Source organism: Amphiprion ocellaris, chromosome 19 (assembly GCF_022539595.1).
Source record: "Amphiprion ocellaris isolate individual 3 ecotype Okinawa chromosome 19, ASM2253959v1, whole genome shotgun sequence".
NCBI classification, from domain to species: Eukaryota; Metazoa; Chordata; class Actinopteri; family Pomacentridae; genus Amphiprion; species Amphiprion ocellaris.
In genome coordinates this window covers 22978295-22995468 of record NC_072784.1, presented here as the reverse complement: position 1 = coordinate 22995468, position 17174 = coordinate 22978295, and the positions used below count along the sequence as shown (strand labels likewise).

The window sequence follows — 17174 nt, the reverse complement described above, 5'->3', positions numbered from 1 at the left end:
ACCTACACAATCTAAATATTCAGCTATAGTATATTGATCATATGCTGCATCAATTCACCAAGTAACATTGGTTGTGTGGTCATCGTTGTCACGTTATATCGATTAATTGATTATTATGGGTAGCGTCGAGCTTGTTAAGCAGGCGGGCAGTTGACTAATTTAGTCACGGTTGTTTAGCGTTGCATGAGACAGGCTACTTCACAACAGAGACAAATAAATGCATCGTGTGGCAACTGAGGCTTATGAACAATACACCTGATTCATTTACGTGTTACCTGGTTGGAGGCTACAGTCTATATGGGATGTGCAGCTGCTGCCACGCGCGTGTCCGCTCCTCGTGTTCACGTTACGAGATGGGGCGGGGCGAGTCGCGGCACGGCACGGCATGGCACGGGTCGTGTGTGTGTGTGTGTGTGTGTGTGTGTGTGTGTGTGTGTGTGTGTGTGTGTGTGTGTGTGTGTGTGTGTGGCTCTGTGTGTGCGTCTGAAGTTTAATTTAACAAAAAAAAAAAAAAAAAAAAAGTTGAAACACAGAGGGCACCTACTTGATACTGAGGGTAAAGGGCAGGTGTTCTTGCACCACCTGATGTATATCTGTGCACGCCACTGGCATCAATACTTAAGGACTGAAAATGTATACATTTCAAGCAAACCTCTCCAGACGCACAAAGCGGGCCAAGTGGGATTTCTCACCAGCGTGTGTGTGATCACCCTCAGTGGGGCAGTTTTCGTTGACGAAGCTGGAGGGATGATCACGGGGTCCCTATAAGAAGGGAGTCAGGAAACGAGGATGCAAGCAGTGAGCAGTGGCAACAAGGAGGGAAAAAGTGCGCAAGACCAAAGTCTCATCGCTCGACATGGAGATGCCCTCGAAACTCGCTTTCCTCATTGTAGTGATCTCCGTACTGGTCGCTTGCAGTCCGACGGACGCATGGTACAAGCAAGTGGCCGGTCCAAGCTACTATTCGGTGGGCAGAGCGTCCGGTTTGTTGTCCGGGATCCGGAGGTCACCGTACGTGAGGAGAGAGGAGCCTCAGCCGTCCGACAGCGGAGAGACAGCCAGCAACAGCGTGTTTTCTGACTTAACTTCGCACAATTCCATCTTGAAGACGGTGGTCAGTGGTCATCGATTTTTACCACTATGGATTTATGCATTACATATGAAACCACACAATGCAATCAGATATTTAAAAAGAAAGAAAGAAAGAAAAAGAAAATCTAATTTCTTTTCTACCTTTCAAGGTAGTGTTTGGCATGTCGGAAGGCACAGGTTGCTAAAAACAAGTGATATTACTGAATTTATGATAGTAAACTGTTGCCAGTTTTTGATTGTTTCCAGTGGTGTTTACCTTCTTTGTCAGCACGGTAATGATCATAAAAATATGCATTTTCCACTTTTCATTTTGCAAAAGAAAAGGAAACTGTGACCATCATATATATATATATATATATATATGTGTGTGTGTGTGTGTGTGTGTGTGTGTCTTTATAAGATATTAAAGAGAAAGAAGCAAAAAATATTTTCTAAAATGCAGATAACTAGAAGTTATGAGTATAGTAAATGTTCTCTACAGAACCCTCCACTGTTGTAGATATAGTGTGATAAATGAAAAAGAACCATAAAAGAGCATTTGTTGTGCTAATAAAAAGCTTTAATCTCATGCTCTGTGTACAGCATTTTAAAGGTTATATGCTCTCATGTAATGTCATCATTTGTCTTTTTCTCTCCAAATAGCCCGTCTGCATCAAAGATATTACACCAGATCTGCAGAGCTGTGAACTCATCCAGGAAATCAAGGGTTCATTTAAGTGCAAAGCCGATGTCTTCCTCTCCCTGGACTCCTCAGACTGTGCAAGAGACTGAGCTGTGAAGCCGACAGCTGGACTGGATGATGAAGCCTACTTCTTGAATTGACAATTTTAAAAACTGTACATGTAACTTAACACAGGCGTTGCACTAGATGGAAGATGCTATTTTTCCATGTACCATTTCATCCAGCTTATTGATCTTATGACAGACCTGTCATAAAACTTGAAGCTGTAAAAGTAATGTTTGAATGTACATATATGATCTGAATTTTCATTAATAAACTAATCATATTGCAGCCCTTGTTGAAACAGAATAATGAAAAACACATCATGGTCCGTCTTTTTTTTCTAAACTAAAATCAATCAAATCAAATTAATTTGAAGCGTCATTTGACCCTTAAAAGGATTTAAATGTGTCAAAGAAAGATTAAAATCAAGAGAACTTTGCATTTTGCCAAAGTTGTAGTTAACATGCTGAAAGGGGAAGGAGAGCTGAACAAACCGATTCAAAATCACCATGCATGCTTTTCCACAAATATTTTATTTAAAATGATTTAAAATAAAAGGAAATTGCACAGCTTGAAAATCCATAACTTATTAGCCAGTTGAACAATTAATTTTAAACGATTAAGGCATTTTCACATAGAAAAAAACAGCTGTGATAAAAACTTAAAGAAATGAATGACTAAAAACACAATTTAAAGAGTCTGCAGGAGAATTTCACAGCAGCTGGACGGCTGCCAGGTTCTCCTTGATAATCTGGTCATTGACCATGTGGAAGGCCAGCTGTATGTTGTCGGTGTCTGTGGCGGTGGTGTAGTGGTGGTACACGGGCTTGCCAGGGCCGCTGCATGTGGAGAACATGGCAGTGATGTGATGGGCTGCAGCATCCACATCGCAATCTGCTCCTAGACAGGACAGGAGAAGGAACATCACAACATGCTGGTTCAAGGAACAGCGTAAACTACAAAGAATCTGTCCAGGTTCTGACATATTAATGGTTTTCTCTCTCAATGCCCAAATGCGGCAACAGAGTTTACCATCCGGTTCATGTGAAATAACCTGAAATATGTATGACTAAAATCCAGTGAGGAGGAATGACTACATTTATTTAAACAAGACTATATGGGCATACTGTCAGGAATTCTGATTGCAAAACCAATAGGGAGGATGCAGTGGTTCATCTGCTGAAAAGAAATACACCAACTCCTTGAGGACCATGGGGATTTTTTTTAATCCATTTCACCATCTTTGAGTGTAAAATAATAAAAGCTGAGCAAAAACGGTAGTATTCAGCGTTCACAGTAAACACATTTTCTCAGGTTTAGCATCGGAAACTAACACTGGCACAAGTAAAATATAAATGGAACATTCCAAGGTCCGAAGAGAGCCTTTTTGTTTTAATAACCATTTGGGCTCCGTTTAACTGGCCTGAAAGATACATTGAGCAAAATTGCATATGCAACATGCAAATGGTCTATTCTCAGAGAAAAAAAAAAAATCTGATTTCTATTGTTAGAAAAGGGTTTAGTTTAGTAAATTTCCCACAAAAAGGTTTTACTGGGGACACATTTTCAACCACAAGTTAATCTACATCCTAGCCACGTGTGACTTTAAAGGAGAATGATCAGATCGTTTGACCAGTACACAAGCACAGCACATACTTGACCAGTGGCTATAGAAGTCCATCTAAAATGTCACTTCAACCAAATGACATAATACCATAGATAACAAGAGAAACATGAAAATGGGCTATTGGCAGGCTGAATGCTAACATGTCCGTCAGTCTTGTAGCCAAGCACCAGAAAATTTACATCTAGACCATTCTTCCAAAAAAAAAAAAAAACATAATTTCAGACATAATAAAATAGATAATCAGCCATGTGATGCTCTAGACAGACATGTGACTCATTACTGATTTGTAATTGTTAGTTTATGACCCCACTCGCCATCTGTCCATTATACATTTCCAAAATAGTACTTGGTGGTTTTGTGACAGTCATTCTGTTGTAGAGACGCTGTGCGTTGGAACTGCAAGTACTTATTCTTGTATGTTATAAACAATAGACAGAATTTCATAAAATACATGTGTTCATATTTTTACACATGAAAACCAATGCAAAATAATTCTCTTTTGTACCTTTATAGCTAGAAAGGTAAAATCTCAAGTGTCTCCCAGAATGTAGAATCTTCTCCCGGAAAAGGTCAGTTTTGTTCATAAACAGAATCTGTTGGGGAGAAATAAATACATGTGGAAGCTAAAAGAGTGAACTCAGCGCAGCCTCTAACAACATGAGTCATAGGTCTAAAATGCATCAAATATCTGCAGAAACATAATTGTATATTAAGTTTTCCATCCACTTATGGTTGATTATTGTTGTTATCTGAACCTTAAATGGTATTTATTTCATCACCATGTACCCGTAACATCAGCAGTATTGTGACAGGCTGTTTCAATCACTGTTCATACCATTATGCATTCAAGTTCCCAAGGAAGAAAAGACAGCATCAGCCTCATGAATAACAATCTCCACACTGTTGTTAAATGCTTAAAGCATCCCAATACACTCTCTGCATTCATTCATTCATACAACATGGGATGCATTAAGGTAGGGAAGAGCCAGGTCAGAATGTAAAAGATGTTGGCATACAAATCTGGACACTCCCAAGGGAAACTCAAAAACAAGTATCCTGTTCTGCAGAAAGCATTCACAACATTGCATTGCACATCTTCAGGGCCAAAACAGACAAATACACTAAACGTGTTTCAGACTAATCAGTGGCTTTGTGCATGAACTGAAAGGTGGAGTTTGCATTAGTGTATTAAAAATATTCTGAAGCCCTCACAGGAGCTCTGCCATTTCCAAACCAACTCTATCGATTCACTTCAAGCCACCAACAGAAAAACAATTGGCTACTCAGCACTGAAAAGACAAATAGCACATTTAAATGATTGAAAAGGACATGGCTGGAAGATAACATTTAACCCTAAATGCCTTGAGTTAATTAAATAAAGATACTGACTGAAATGAGTGATTCATGGCCATATAAACAGTCCCACATGTTCTCAGACAGAACAAAAACAATCTCATTACAGTGGCTTATAAACAATGTTTGCAGACAACTTACTAAACAGAAATCACCTACATCTCAATTTTCTATGCTAATTATGTATGTCAGACGCAATCACAGTCTCAGATGTGCCCTGTTTGCTTGGAATGAATTATCAAAAGAGCCACTGAGTGCGTCAGTTACCTACGCATATTTGGATGAGCTTTGTTAAAACACATAGCTGACAGTCAGAGGCCATAAAAACACCAGTATAAAGTGATTCCTTGGTGTGCAGTACCGGTCAAAAGTTTTAGAACACCACAATTTTTTCATTTTTTTAATTGACATTCAAGTAGTTCAAGTCCAATGAATAGTTTGAAATGGTACAAAAGTAAGTGGTGAACTGCCAGAGGTAGGTAGGTAGGTAGGTATCTATCGACAAAGAATAACACACAATAGAATTTGTGAGAAAAAAACATGCAAGCGTGTGTCATTCATCACTTCACTTCGCTCACAAACACAAAGAACAGGTCCTCCTCACCTCACTGTTACCTCTGCTTTATCACTTTTTTCCAATGGACTTTTTTTTTGCTTTTGTCAACCTACCTTTAAAAAAAGGTACGGTTACATGAAACTGAAAAAATGTACACATCAGAATTATACCAAAAGGCCCTTTTCAGGGAACAAGAAATGGGTTAACAACTTAAAGTTGTTCTGCAGCAATGGAGGCTGATCAAGCCTTAAAAAGTGGTGCTACCAAATCCTACAGGTGTCCCAACTTTTCTTGATTACTTACAACCCCCTCTGTCAGCATAAAAGTAGTGTTGAAACACACCGTGGCACCACACCCTTCAAAGCATTTTTCTGAAGAGTATTGTACTGCAGAAAGTAGTGTGACACTATAAAAAATGGTGAGGAAAAGGCAATTAATAGAAGAGAGACAGACCAGCATTATGCTTAAAAATGTAGGTCTTTCCTACAGAGAAATTGTGAAGAAAGTCAAGGTGTCACTGAATACAGTTTTCTTCACCATCAAAAGACATTCAAACTGAAGGAAACTCTGACAAGAGCAGCTCTGGAAGACCCAAAGCCAGAACAGAATAAGAGACAAGTTTATGAGAGCCAAGAGCTTGCGTGATAGGTGGCTCACAGGACAACAGCTTCAAGCACAACTTGCTAGTGGTCGTAGTAAGAAGTCTCAATTTCAACTCTAAAGAGAAGACTTGGACTTGCAGGTTTTACAGGTTGAGTTGCAGCAAGAAAATCATTGCTAAGATGTCAGAATAAGAAGAAGAGACTTGCCTGGGCCATGAAACAACACCAATGGACTACTGAAGACTGGAAGAAAGTATTATGGACAGATGAATCAAAAGTTGAAATCTTTGGTTCATCACACAGGATTTTTGTACGCTGTTGAGTAGGAGAAAAGACGGTTCCTCAGTGTGTGACATCAACTGTCAAACAGGGAGCAGGAAGCATGATGGTCTGGGGCTGTTTTTCTGGATCCAGGGTCGATGACTTGTACAGAGTGAGATACCCTGAACCAAAACAGCTACCACAGCATTCTGCAGCACCATGCAGTACCCTCTGGTATGTTCCTAGTTGGTCAGGGGTTCATCCTACAGCAAGATAATGACCCAAAACACAAGTCCAAGCTATGCCAGAACTACCTTAGGAAAAAAAGAAGATGATGGTAAACTTGAAAACATGCAGTGGCAGCACAGTCTCCAGACTTAAACTCCACAAAGCTGGTTTGGGAAGAACTGGACAGAAGAGTGAAAGCAAAGCAACCTACAAGAACCACACACTTATGGGAACTTCTGCAACAGAGTTGGGAAGAATTTTCTGAAGAATATTTGATTTCCATTGTAGAAAGAATGCCACAAGTGTGTTCAGCAGTTGTATCTGCCAAAGGTGGTTCTTTTGATGAGTCAAAAGTCTCAATTACATTTTGGTTTCTAAATAGATTTTTTAAAACTTAATTTGTTTATTTGTTCTATGCTTTAATTTCAGAGTACAATGAGACATTAACATGTATATTTCCAATTTTTTTTAAAAAATGGAAAAACTGTAGTGTTCTAAAACTTTTGACCGATAGTGTATATTCAGAATTAAAATCTCAGTGAGACAGAACTGCAGATAAACTTACCAGGGAGGTTTTCTGGAAGACTGTGTTTGTGCAGATTGATGAAAAGAGTTCTAGACTTTCCTGCAGCCGATTCTAATGATATATAAAAAGTGGAAGATAATGCAGATGAAGTTTATGACAAACGAGTCTGGTTTAAGTGGTGAAAAAATAAAAAGAGCATTATATTTGATTTATATGAAAAGTTTTTTACAACGTACCACTGATGGAACATCCAACAGTGTCATATCATAGGTGCTGAGGGCCACAACAAACAACACAACTTGAATACAGTCAAAGCAGCTCAGCCACTTCCTCCTCTCACTTCGCTGGCCCCCGACATCGTACAACCTGTCAACAGGCAAAATAAAACTTCAAGATTTATGCAGCAAAACTGGAGGCTGAGAAGCACAGAGATAAAAGCAATTTGTGCACATTATTCTCCATGTTTAATGGCCAGAAATGACCAATATCTTTTAAAAAAAAAAAAAAAAAAAGTGCTTTTTACTTCACTCACCCCTGACTGATTGCTTTTTAAATTGAGATATAGAAATGGTTTAACGCAAATTACAAGTAGCTTTAAAAAGAAATAAAGTAAGACAACAACATGCTCTTCAGCAGTATTCAAAATCTAGAACAGGGCTTCTAAAAGTCTGGATCCCAGTCCACATCCAGCCTGAACAGCAAATCAATCTGGATCCAAAGCATACCTTCTGTTATGAACACAACCCAAGCAACTTTTAATAAAACTTGGATTGATCAATAAAAAGTTAGTGATGAATATCCTGTGTAGCTGGAGATTATGCACAGTAATCCTGTCCCCAGGTAAATCTGTTTTTAATGTAGCTTATCTTCCCATTGCTGTTGTTATGGCGACATTAACTGCTATAGAAACTGTCATGCATTGTTGCTGTCGAGTTCATGCACTGACGCTACTACAGAGAATTTTCCGTCAGCTCCAAAATCAGATACAGAAGGAGTCTTGATTTTTTCTACTACACACACTAAAAACATGAAAGTTTCTTTCAAACAAATTTTTGCTTTGATTTTTTTGAGCAATCTATTGTTACACAGGTTTTCTCATTTTTTCTTAAATTTCAGAAAATAAGTATCAAAATTGCAGAAAAAAGTATTCATGTATCCATTTACATGTTAACCCAAAAACAAAAAATAGGCCAAACCTGTAACTGATGTCCATATCAATAATGTATTTTTTATAAATATTTTGTTGCTTTACAATGTTTGACCATAAAATGACACTATTTATTTTACTGCATTTAAATCAACAAAAATGATCATATATCAATTTATTATTTGACAGAAAAAATATGTATATCAAGCACTGAAAACTTTATATTTTTTAAATCTGCTTATGTGTTGCTAATTAAACATATTTCATCATCGCCAATTGTATTGCAACCTCTGATCTTAGATAAAAATAAGATGTGGACCTTTGAGTAATTGGTTTGAGAGACCCTGCTGTAGAAAAAGCGGTGAAGACATTTGGTCGGCCTTAAAGTGACTGACTGTACAGCCATATGCTTATATGTGCCACTGTCATATTAAATTTGAAAAATGTTTTCTACCATGAATTTTTTGGTCTTCTATTTTTATTATTTTTTTGGGTGGGGTCATTTATGACTCCAAAAGATGTGGCCAGCGGCAGATGGGTCCCCTCATATAAAGATCCGAGTTCTGCTCAAGGTTTCTTCACGTTAAAACAGAGTTTTTCTCTTGCCACTGTCTCCTTAAGGCTTGCTCTGGGGGTTCAGGTATATGGGTTCTGTAAAGCGTCTTGAGACAATTTGAACTTAAATTGGTGCTGTATAAATAAAATTGAATTTTTAACATTATAAGCTTTGATTTTATTGTAATTATCCATTTCTTTTTTTTGCAGTGAAACATGGCTAACAAATCTAGAGTAGCAAGATTTTCTGCTGCAGAAACCTTGAGGTATAATAAACAGAGTAAATAAAGTATTCCTGACCGAAATTTGTCGCCAAAATAATTTGGTGTTGAGCGTTAACTGAACCATAGATTAGTATTAGTATTGTTGTTGTTATTGTTGTATTGTTATTGTAGTAGTAGTCGTAGTAGTAGTGGCAGTAGTAGTAGCAGTAGTATTAGTAGTAGTAGTAGCAGTAGTATTAGTAGTAGCAGTAGCAGTAGTAGTAGAAGATATTGGGCCAGTCTGTTTCAACATATGATCAAGTGAAAGTGAGGGTCTTGGTGACACAGGCAATGAGTTCCCATTTGGACCAGAGAGTCTCCAGGTGCATGATTGCGGTACTCATGTGAAACGGCAATGAAGCATTTCTCCTCTGGGTCAAGAGTCAGTTCTAACAAGCTGGGGGACAATAAGCATTAACCGCACCATTTGACAGCAGTAGTTTATATAGTGGAGACAAGAAAATCATCGCTCACGACAGCAAAAAGGCTATTATGGCTCGTCTTGCGTAATAAAAAAACAGGGTCTGACCTAAAAATTGATGCAACTCATATTAAAGTTTTTTTTTTGTTTGTTTGTTTTTTGTTTTTTTTTAAAGTAAATTCAGTGATTCTGGGTTGGTTTTAGTCACTGATTTAGAGCAACAGAAACACCATTCAGGATGGCAAAAATATCTTCTAATGCAGGAAACAACATAAGAACATAAAGTTATCTGTTGCACAGATTTGGTCCATTTCTTGTCCAGTTGTTGCAACTACAAATAGCAATACATTTTTTTCAAGTAATTTTTCTTGAAATCTGATACCAAGTTGTTCATTACCAACTTTTATTTATATATCAGAAAAGGCAGGATGTTGTTGCAATCCCAGAGGAAGCTACAGTGTATGCAGTATTCATGAAATCCTGGTCTGTATGGATTCTGTTTCTTATGACCCACACACTGAATGCTGCCACAAAGCACAGGAGTAGCAGGCAGGGAGCATCATGAATGTATGGTTACTCTGAAAACAACAGCTCAAATAAGAAAGGGACGTGGGATTTTGGTGATTCGTTGCTATGCTTTCTCCACATATGTGTAAATATTCCTGGAGTAACCAGGCGGAGTGAAGCCATCAATATTTCATGTCTGACTCATGCCTCCGTCAGCTCAGAGGCTTTCGTTAGGAGCCTCTCAAGAGTTTGACAGAGTCTCCAGAGTCTCAACAAGCTGACGTCAAAGACAGCAACATGTTAATGCCAGGACTTTGTTCAAGTTTACACATAAGTTAGTCATTTATTCACCCATTTATTATGCAGTGATATTACATTTTAATTTAGTTTTAATATTACTTCCTTACATTCTTAGACGCTATCAGATTTCGTGAACATCAGCTTAAAGAGTTGAGAAATTTGCATTAAGGAGAGTATAAGGTGTACTTTTTCTGTTAAGTACAATGTTGTATGTAAAAATATGTGAAATTATTGACTGTGGTGTTTGACACTTTCATTGATGTCCCCACTTCAAATCTGAAAACCTTTACTGTATTCTGTCACTTTCTCACCATTCTTGGCTTTTAAACTATTCAACCATGCAATAAAGAACGAGCAAAGCTGAGAAATTAAATCATTTAACAACTCCAAAACCACCATATACAAGCTAATGACAAACATATCTAACCTAAACCAGTGTGCTAATGACATGCATGCACGTTTATGCACATGCTGGGAAAATATACAATGAAACAAATCATTAAAGCTTTCTCTATATCATCAGTGCTGCCAGAAACTTTTAAAAGTGCCTTTAAACCAGCAACTTCAAGATTCCCGTCAACCAGTTTTATTACGCATATTGCATATCTCGCGTATCTACAAGCGCATAATGAAACACATTCATTATGGTTTATGTGGTCTCCAGCATGAGGTTTGTAATACACCTTGAGTGTTTTGTGTACATTTATTTAGTCTGTCTTTCTTTTATGCAGCGTTGATGATTCAGTGTTACTTCCAGATTTAATATCTCATTTATGACCAAGATTTCCTGATTGGAATTGGGAAAGTGTTTCAAAGGAACAGCTTGACTATTTAGATAAAACATACAAAGAGTTCAATTCTCCCTCTTTGAAATATTGTTTTAATATTAACTGTGCATACAGAAGAATTTAATTGTCACCAACAATAAATAGAAACTATTTTTTGGAGGCCTTCAGTAGCCCTCTATGAACCATTAGTGTCTACCTTTATGAACTCAATACCTAACGTTATGTTGCCATTAGAGGCGCTGTTTTTTGTTATTTTTTTAAAAAAAATCTGTGTACAGCTGGTCTGCGGGATTTAATTTAGGTCAATCTTACCGCAACATAATTTCATTAACTTGAAACTGCGTCTCAATGATTCCACAGGTCCTCACTCTGACTCTCAGGACATCCGTCTCTGTGGGGATGTAGTTTGGTTTGATGATTCGACTTATGTTCTCAAAGAAACTGGAGGGAAGAAGAGAACAATAGATGTCATCAACTCTATGATCAGATACCTATTTTATTGCTGCTTTTGTCACATTTCTGAGTTTTTAACGAATCTTTTACAGAAAAAATACCAAATGAAAGCCATATAGCTGGTGTTTTGGCTTTTTTTTTTTTGGGTGGGTGGGGGGGCCTCTTTGTAATGGCAGGAACATTCTATTACTCATTGGCACAACCATTTTAAATGGCACATATTGGGATACCGTTTAATTGTATTGTGTTACAACAATTATAAAACTTGTGTCCATAAATTTAGTAAAGAAGTACATAACACTTAACAAAAAAATTTTTAATAATGTTGAAATTCTTGTTAGAACAACCTAACTTTTACAAGTAATAAACTGAAGAGCTTGTGTCTGTGTAACCAATTACTAAGGAAGTTGTAATTGAAAATAGTTTTGATTGCAGAGGAAAAGCAGATTTTCTTACCTAACTTGTTGGTTTAACATAATTTTCTTGAGAAATTGTCCAATCTTAAAGGAAAAAAGATGCAGACCGTTATTTCAGGGTTTTTGTTTTTTTGGGGGGGATGCAGGACAGAAAGTCATATTGTTACAAACAAAACAAACCGCAATAGGTTTGGACAGCAGTCTCAGCATCACAGGGTTTAAAGTACGCCAGAGGTGTACATAATAAAGAATGGATATCTTCACCTGCAACATCAGCTGCAAGTTTGTCATAGACTGCAGAGACACACTATTTTCCACGGTCATTTCACATGATCAATAACTGTGAAGGTGAAAATGTTTCAGTTATTTCAGAGTGAGATATGTCCTGGGAGCAGTTTAGACCTTTGACTAAAGTTAAGGTCCAACTAATGTTTAAATTGTGAAACTGTGTCAAAGTGTTAAATTTCATCCAGTTGAGCAAAAAGTGTTTGCTTCATGAAAATATTCAGCCGTCAAAAGAAAAAAAAAATGTTAACAAAATTTGCATTTTTGTTAACATGTCAGAATATATTTTTTAGGTTATTGAATACCACTGGTCAGCTGACATCACTGATTGTCAGAATTGAAACATCACTCTTCGTTCTAGTCTAAAAGTAGAATGTTTTTCAACTGAGAATAGTCATTGTGTTTTTGTGAAACTGTCTAGGTTGCATTAGATTAATCTAAGGGTAAATTCATACTAGCTATAGAAATGTCTAAAGCATATCTTGCAAAACCAGTTCTATGGATCTTTTGTATATCCGTGAAGAATTTACACAACCAAATCTAAGCAGTGTGCATAAATTAATATCTGCTACCCTTTAATTGCTCTGAAACTACTTTATACTTTTTTCTGCTCAACCATACTTTAATATTCATGTTAAAACACATAGCATTTCCACACAATCTTCCGCTACTGATTTCCATTTCAAAATGTGACACCTCTCAAAATAAGTGAATTAGTTTTACTTATCGTCTTTATTAGAAGCTAGTGTTTTAATTAGAGTGGATTTTTAAAGCACACATTTAATACACAAACTTGATAGTTAAGTTCCTGTAACTGCAAACGTCCCTTTTGCAACATTAACACTTCAGGTCATGGCAACGCTAATGTCAGAGAAGTAATTTTACACATCCAGATGTCTCCAGGCCATGGGGAAGTTACGAACGTCACGACACAGTCTAATCCAACATTTCTGGAGGGAAAAATCAATGTGAGGTCCTGCAGAGCGAGCACGCTGAAAAAGAGCTGGCCAAGCTTCAGATCATCCTCCTGCCTCCAACTTTATTGAGTTCCAATAATGAAGCTGTCACAACTCCATCTTTCTCAATCTGGCTACCTGGAGTACATTTTTATCTCGACAGACCTCGTCTCTGTTGCCTCGGAGATAAGAAATTCTATTCACTCCATTTATTCAACTTCAAAAGATTTTAAAAGATACTCACACGTTCACTTTAAAGTCTATATGCAAACCTCACCACTGTTGTTCCAAAGTAATTCAGACATTTAAGCATTGAATGACTCATAAAACCAAAAGGCATCTTAATATGAGCAACAAATAGCTTTAGAGAGGCATGACAATCATTTAGTTGCCGCTTGATTTTTGCTTTACTGAGAGGATTTTCTTGATAAATATTAAGTGTTAGTTTTCAATATCTGTTTCAAAGCGAACATGTTCATTTTTAATCATACATTTCCCAGAATCCTCTTACTGATGAACATTGTAAACACTAGCAGCTGGTGCAAATGTTGATATGACTGCCATAGTTTCCCTTGTGTGTGAGTGAAATCCACTGCAATCCAATGAAACTGGTCTGCTTTAATAAGGTCTGCATGTATAATGCCCAGAATGTTGACTTTTTTTTTTTTTTGGTTGACACCATCATGAAAGCTATTAAACGTTTCATCACCGTGATCATAAACTGAAATGAATTTTGTCTGAAGGGGTTTTAATAGTTGTACCCCCCTCATGTGTGTTATTTGGATAGACACATAATTAAGGTACTTCAAGACATGTACTCCAGTCCATCCATATGACGCAAATAAACATGTCAGCTTCATGTTCTCAAGCACAACACCACCATTTTCTAGCATTTTTTTCTTTTTAAAAAAAAAAAAAAAAAAAAAGCATGATGTGAACTAAATTTAGCAAGCTGTCCACAAGAATATTTTAGCAGTTAATCTATCACCCAAGCCTGCGTCAAGAAGTGTAACATGTGTCGGGGTGATTTTTCATGATTGCATTTGCATTAAACTTGCAGTGCTAAATAATAATGACATTTATTGAAATGTGTGTAACGAGGCCCACTTGAGCTAATGATGCAACACTCTCAGATTATGCGCCAGAGCAGTGAGGCACGATTTCATGACACTGTACAGGTTACTTTTTTTTGGTAATGAACCATTTAAAAGGGCACAACTGCATTTCTAAAGGACAGAGATTTGAAAAACCAAGTTCTGTCCACATAAATAAAAGAAATTCCCACTTGTGGATGTGATGAAAACACACTAGCTGCATTCTAAAAATGTCTGCTTCATAATTTGCAATCACGTGTGTCGCTTAGAAAATACAGTTCAATTATATTGCTACTGATTCAACATAACCTCAACTTCATGTCTCCTCAGTCTATGGCATCACATGTATGTTATTTGGCTGCTCATTAAACTAAATAACTGACTCTTTATGTTTGTTTTATCTGCTCCACCCTAATTCCCACCTTCCTGGATATCTGCAAACAGTGCTGTTTTTAACGTGCTCCCAATTAAGCCTCCCCTTTCACAAATGTCAGGGAAATCATTTCCTGAGGACGAGTTATTCTCAGCAGTCCCTTTACTGGTGCTCTGCATTGACAAGATGTGATGACAGCCTTCTTACTGGGCAATTTCCCTTGACATTTCCACCATCAGTCGTAATTGGGGGTGGTGTGCAACGCAAATCACTTGAGGCCCATCTACTCACTAGAGCGCAGAGTCATTCAGCTCAAACTCGTAGCCTCTGGCTGCGGCTGCTCGAACCCCTTGGTCGGCCCAGAGAGAACAGAATGCATGAGCCACAAAGGGAAGCAGGTCCTGGTCGTCGCCCAGACACTGGCTGCAGGAGAGGATGGACTGGGCATGCATCTGTAGGGACAAAATATAAAACATGGATTTCAGTTTTGGTTTTTTTTGTTTGTTTTAAAGAGATTGAATGCAATGGTTTGTCGCCAAAATCTATCTGTAATGCACTGACCCTGCACCTGAGGGTATAAATGGATCATTTTGTAATGTTCAGCACTCATATTTGCACTCAATTGGCACTTCAATGTCTGCATCTGGATATGTTATCTGAATTCTGAGGACAAGAAAGATTTGAAATTGTGCCACAACCTGCTCATATTGCATTGATCTGTGTTATCAACAAACAAGACTAAGATGGGATCACAGTGGATACTTCCCTTGTTCGATTAAGTAATTATGTAAGTCATCTGTGCGGATTCTGTGCCATATTCAGATAAAGACTGACATCTAGTGTAATAAAGAGGGGTTGCAATACAAGTGACAGCATCTGACCTTATTCTTCATGTTTGCGAGGTTAATCCTCAACATTCCCATTCCTTGTAGAACAATCTTCATAGATGTCAAGAGGTTATCGAGTACTGCTGGCTGAGAAAAACATTTTATCCAATGTGCTTCCAGAAAGATTTCATTATTAAGATGAGATAAAGTTGGTAGTCAGTGTCCATTACCTTGAAACTCATGAGCTCCTGTATGGAGAAGCCATCACTGTGAATTATCTTTATCTGTTTGACTATTGTACTCTTTCCACTCTCCGCAGTTCCTGAAAACACAAAGAAAACCAATTATTTCAGCTAGAAATGCCAATGCTGGTGTGAAACAAAATAAACTTACCAAGCATGAGTATTTTGACCACATTCTTCTCAGCCCTGGCGTGTTCACTAAGGTCCTGTTCTATTTTAGAGTTCTGAATTTTGGCTTTTTTATTCTCCTCTGTGATCTCGTGGGGAAGGCAGGTTCCCATGCAGATCTGAGGAAACAAATTCAGTTTTTACTTTTAACTTGGGTGCTAAGGGACTATAGTAAAGTATGAACCGTTAAGAATCTGAACAAATAGAAATGCATTCTATGAACTGAACAAACAGAAATGCATTCTATTAATTATTTTTTAAACATAGGCGAGTAAGTATCTCTACAACAGAATAGACATCATGAAACCACCAAGTATGCATTATATTGGAAATCATAATTAGCAGATCAAGTGTTGGGTCATAGACCAGAAATAACAAGCCACACATCTGCGACACAGCTAATGAGGCCGTTGATGCTGACTTGCATAATGTTGTTCAAATCTGAAGAATTTGACAAAATTGGTAAAGTTTTCAGAAACAGGACCAGGACTGATTGTCAGGCATGTCAGTTGCACGCTTTGTCTATATTTTTGTTTAACTTAGATCCAGAGCTAATTTTTCCTGCAATGTAAATACTGTTTGAGTTTGTAAACTAAGATGCGTTGAAGAAGACTTTTTGAGTGCCAAACAACAAACGTTCAGATCATGTCTAAAAATTATTTATAAACAATCCCAAAAGTTGTACTATTCCAGGAATCAAAAGGGACTTAATACTAAAACTGTGTCCAAAAATTCCAAAACCTCATATGTACCATTGTCACATTTTGGTTGCGTTACACCCAGTAGTTCAAAAATCCTGCACAGATTTTTTGATTTTTAGATTTTTACTTTTTGGTATTGCTTCATTTTTTAGGATTAATCAAAATGAATTAAACAAATCAATGACTGTACTACCTGCAGAGGGGATGTCAGTATATTTGGACAACAAAACATCCCTCTCTTGTGGCTCTTCACGCCCATGTGTCGGTTGATTCCCAGAAGAAACTGCAAACAAGTCAGGTGAAGTGTTTTTGAGCTAATTTGCTTAATTAGAGGCAGGTGTGCAGGTGTTTTTTCAGAATTAAAGATGCATTCAGGGACACATAGGAATGGACAAATGCATTTCGTTCAAAATAAAAGTCTTTGTTTTAACAAGTGTATTGATGTGTGTAGATATTTGAAAACAAAGAAGATACATTCAGTGGAATCATTATCATTGCAAAAATATATTAAATAATGTGAATTTCATATTGGATTAATGCTTATCTGCTGGGTGTGAATTGATGTCTAGATTTTCACATTAGGTCACAATTCATTGGTCTTTCTTCCACAATCTTTTTTTTTTTATGTGAAAGCTTATCAAACTTTGACAGGTGCTAATCAATCACTATCATAATCTAATATAAATATAATCTGACATTTAACAGACTT

At 37.3% G+C, this 17174-nt stretch overlaps 2 protein-coding genes across 3 annotated transcripts; one reads left to right on the top strand and one right to left on the bottom strand.

Moving 5' to 3' along the window:
• The first annotated feature begins 507 nt into the window (after positions 1-507).
• LOC111579448 (neuropeptide B-like) lies at positions 508-2132 on the top strand. The gene is made up of 2 exons (XM_023286745.3): positions 508-1114; positions 1735-2132. Exons 1-2 carry the CDS (start codon positions 857-859, stop codon positions 1861-1863), a joined length of 387 nt encoding a protein of 128 aa, XP_023142513.1. The 5' UTR covers positions 508-856; the 3' UTR covers positions 1864-2132.
• A 204-nt stretch (positions 2133-2336) lies between these two features.
• On the bottom strand, positions 2337-16781 carry LOC111579431 (guanine nucleotide-binding protein G(o) subunit alpha-like). Of its 2 annotated transcripts, XM_023286725.2 has the most exons (10): positions 16659-16781; positions 15748-15883; positions 15585-15676; positions 15409-15501; positions 14819-14979; positions 11263-11391; positions 7206-7335; positions 7009-7080; positions 3949-4036; positions 2337-2716 (listed from the first exon to the last, which is right to left on the bottom strand). In XM_023286725.2, exons 1-10 carry the CDS (start codon positions 16722-16724, stop codon positions 2529-2531), a joined length of 1155 nt encoding a protein of 384 aa, XP_023142493.1. In that variant the 5' UTR covers positions 16725-16781; the 3' UTR covers positions 2337-2528. The 2 variants fall into 2 exon arrangements, with proteins under 2 accessions (XP_023142493.1, XP_023142496.1); XM_023286728.2 differs by lacking the exon at positions 3949-4036.
• Between the last annotated feature and the right edge of the window lie 393 nt (positions 16782-17174).

Excerpts from the sequence above, each read along its gene's own strand:
- LOC111579448 (XM_023286745.3), top strand. The coding sequence starts at position 857 with ATGGAGATGCCCTCGAAACTCGCTTTCCTCATTGTAGTGATCTCCGTA. Across the intron at positions 1,115-1,734 it reads ATTCCATCTTGAAGACGGTG|CCCGTCTGCATCAAAGATAT; the intron begins GTCAGTGGTCAT and ends CTCTCCAAATAG.
- LOC111579431 (XM_023286725.2), bottom strand. The coding sequence starts at position 16,724 with ATGGGCGTGAAGAGCCACAAGAGAGGGATGTTTTGTTGTCCAAATATA. Across the intron at positions 15,502-15,584 it reads AGGAGCTCATGAGTTTCAAG|CCAGCAGTACTCGATAACCT; the intron begins GTAATGGACACT and ends TGTTTTTCTCAG. Across the intron at positions 4,037-7,008 it reads TCTTCCAGAAAACCTCCCTG|ATTCTGTTTATGAACAAAAC; the intron begins GTAAGTTTATCT and ends TCTCCCCAACAG.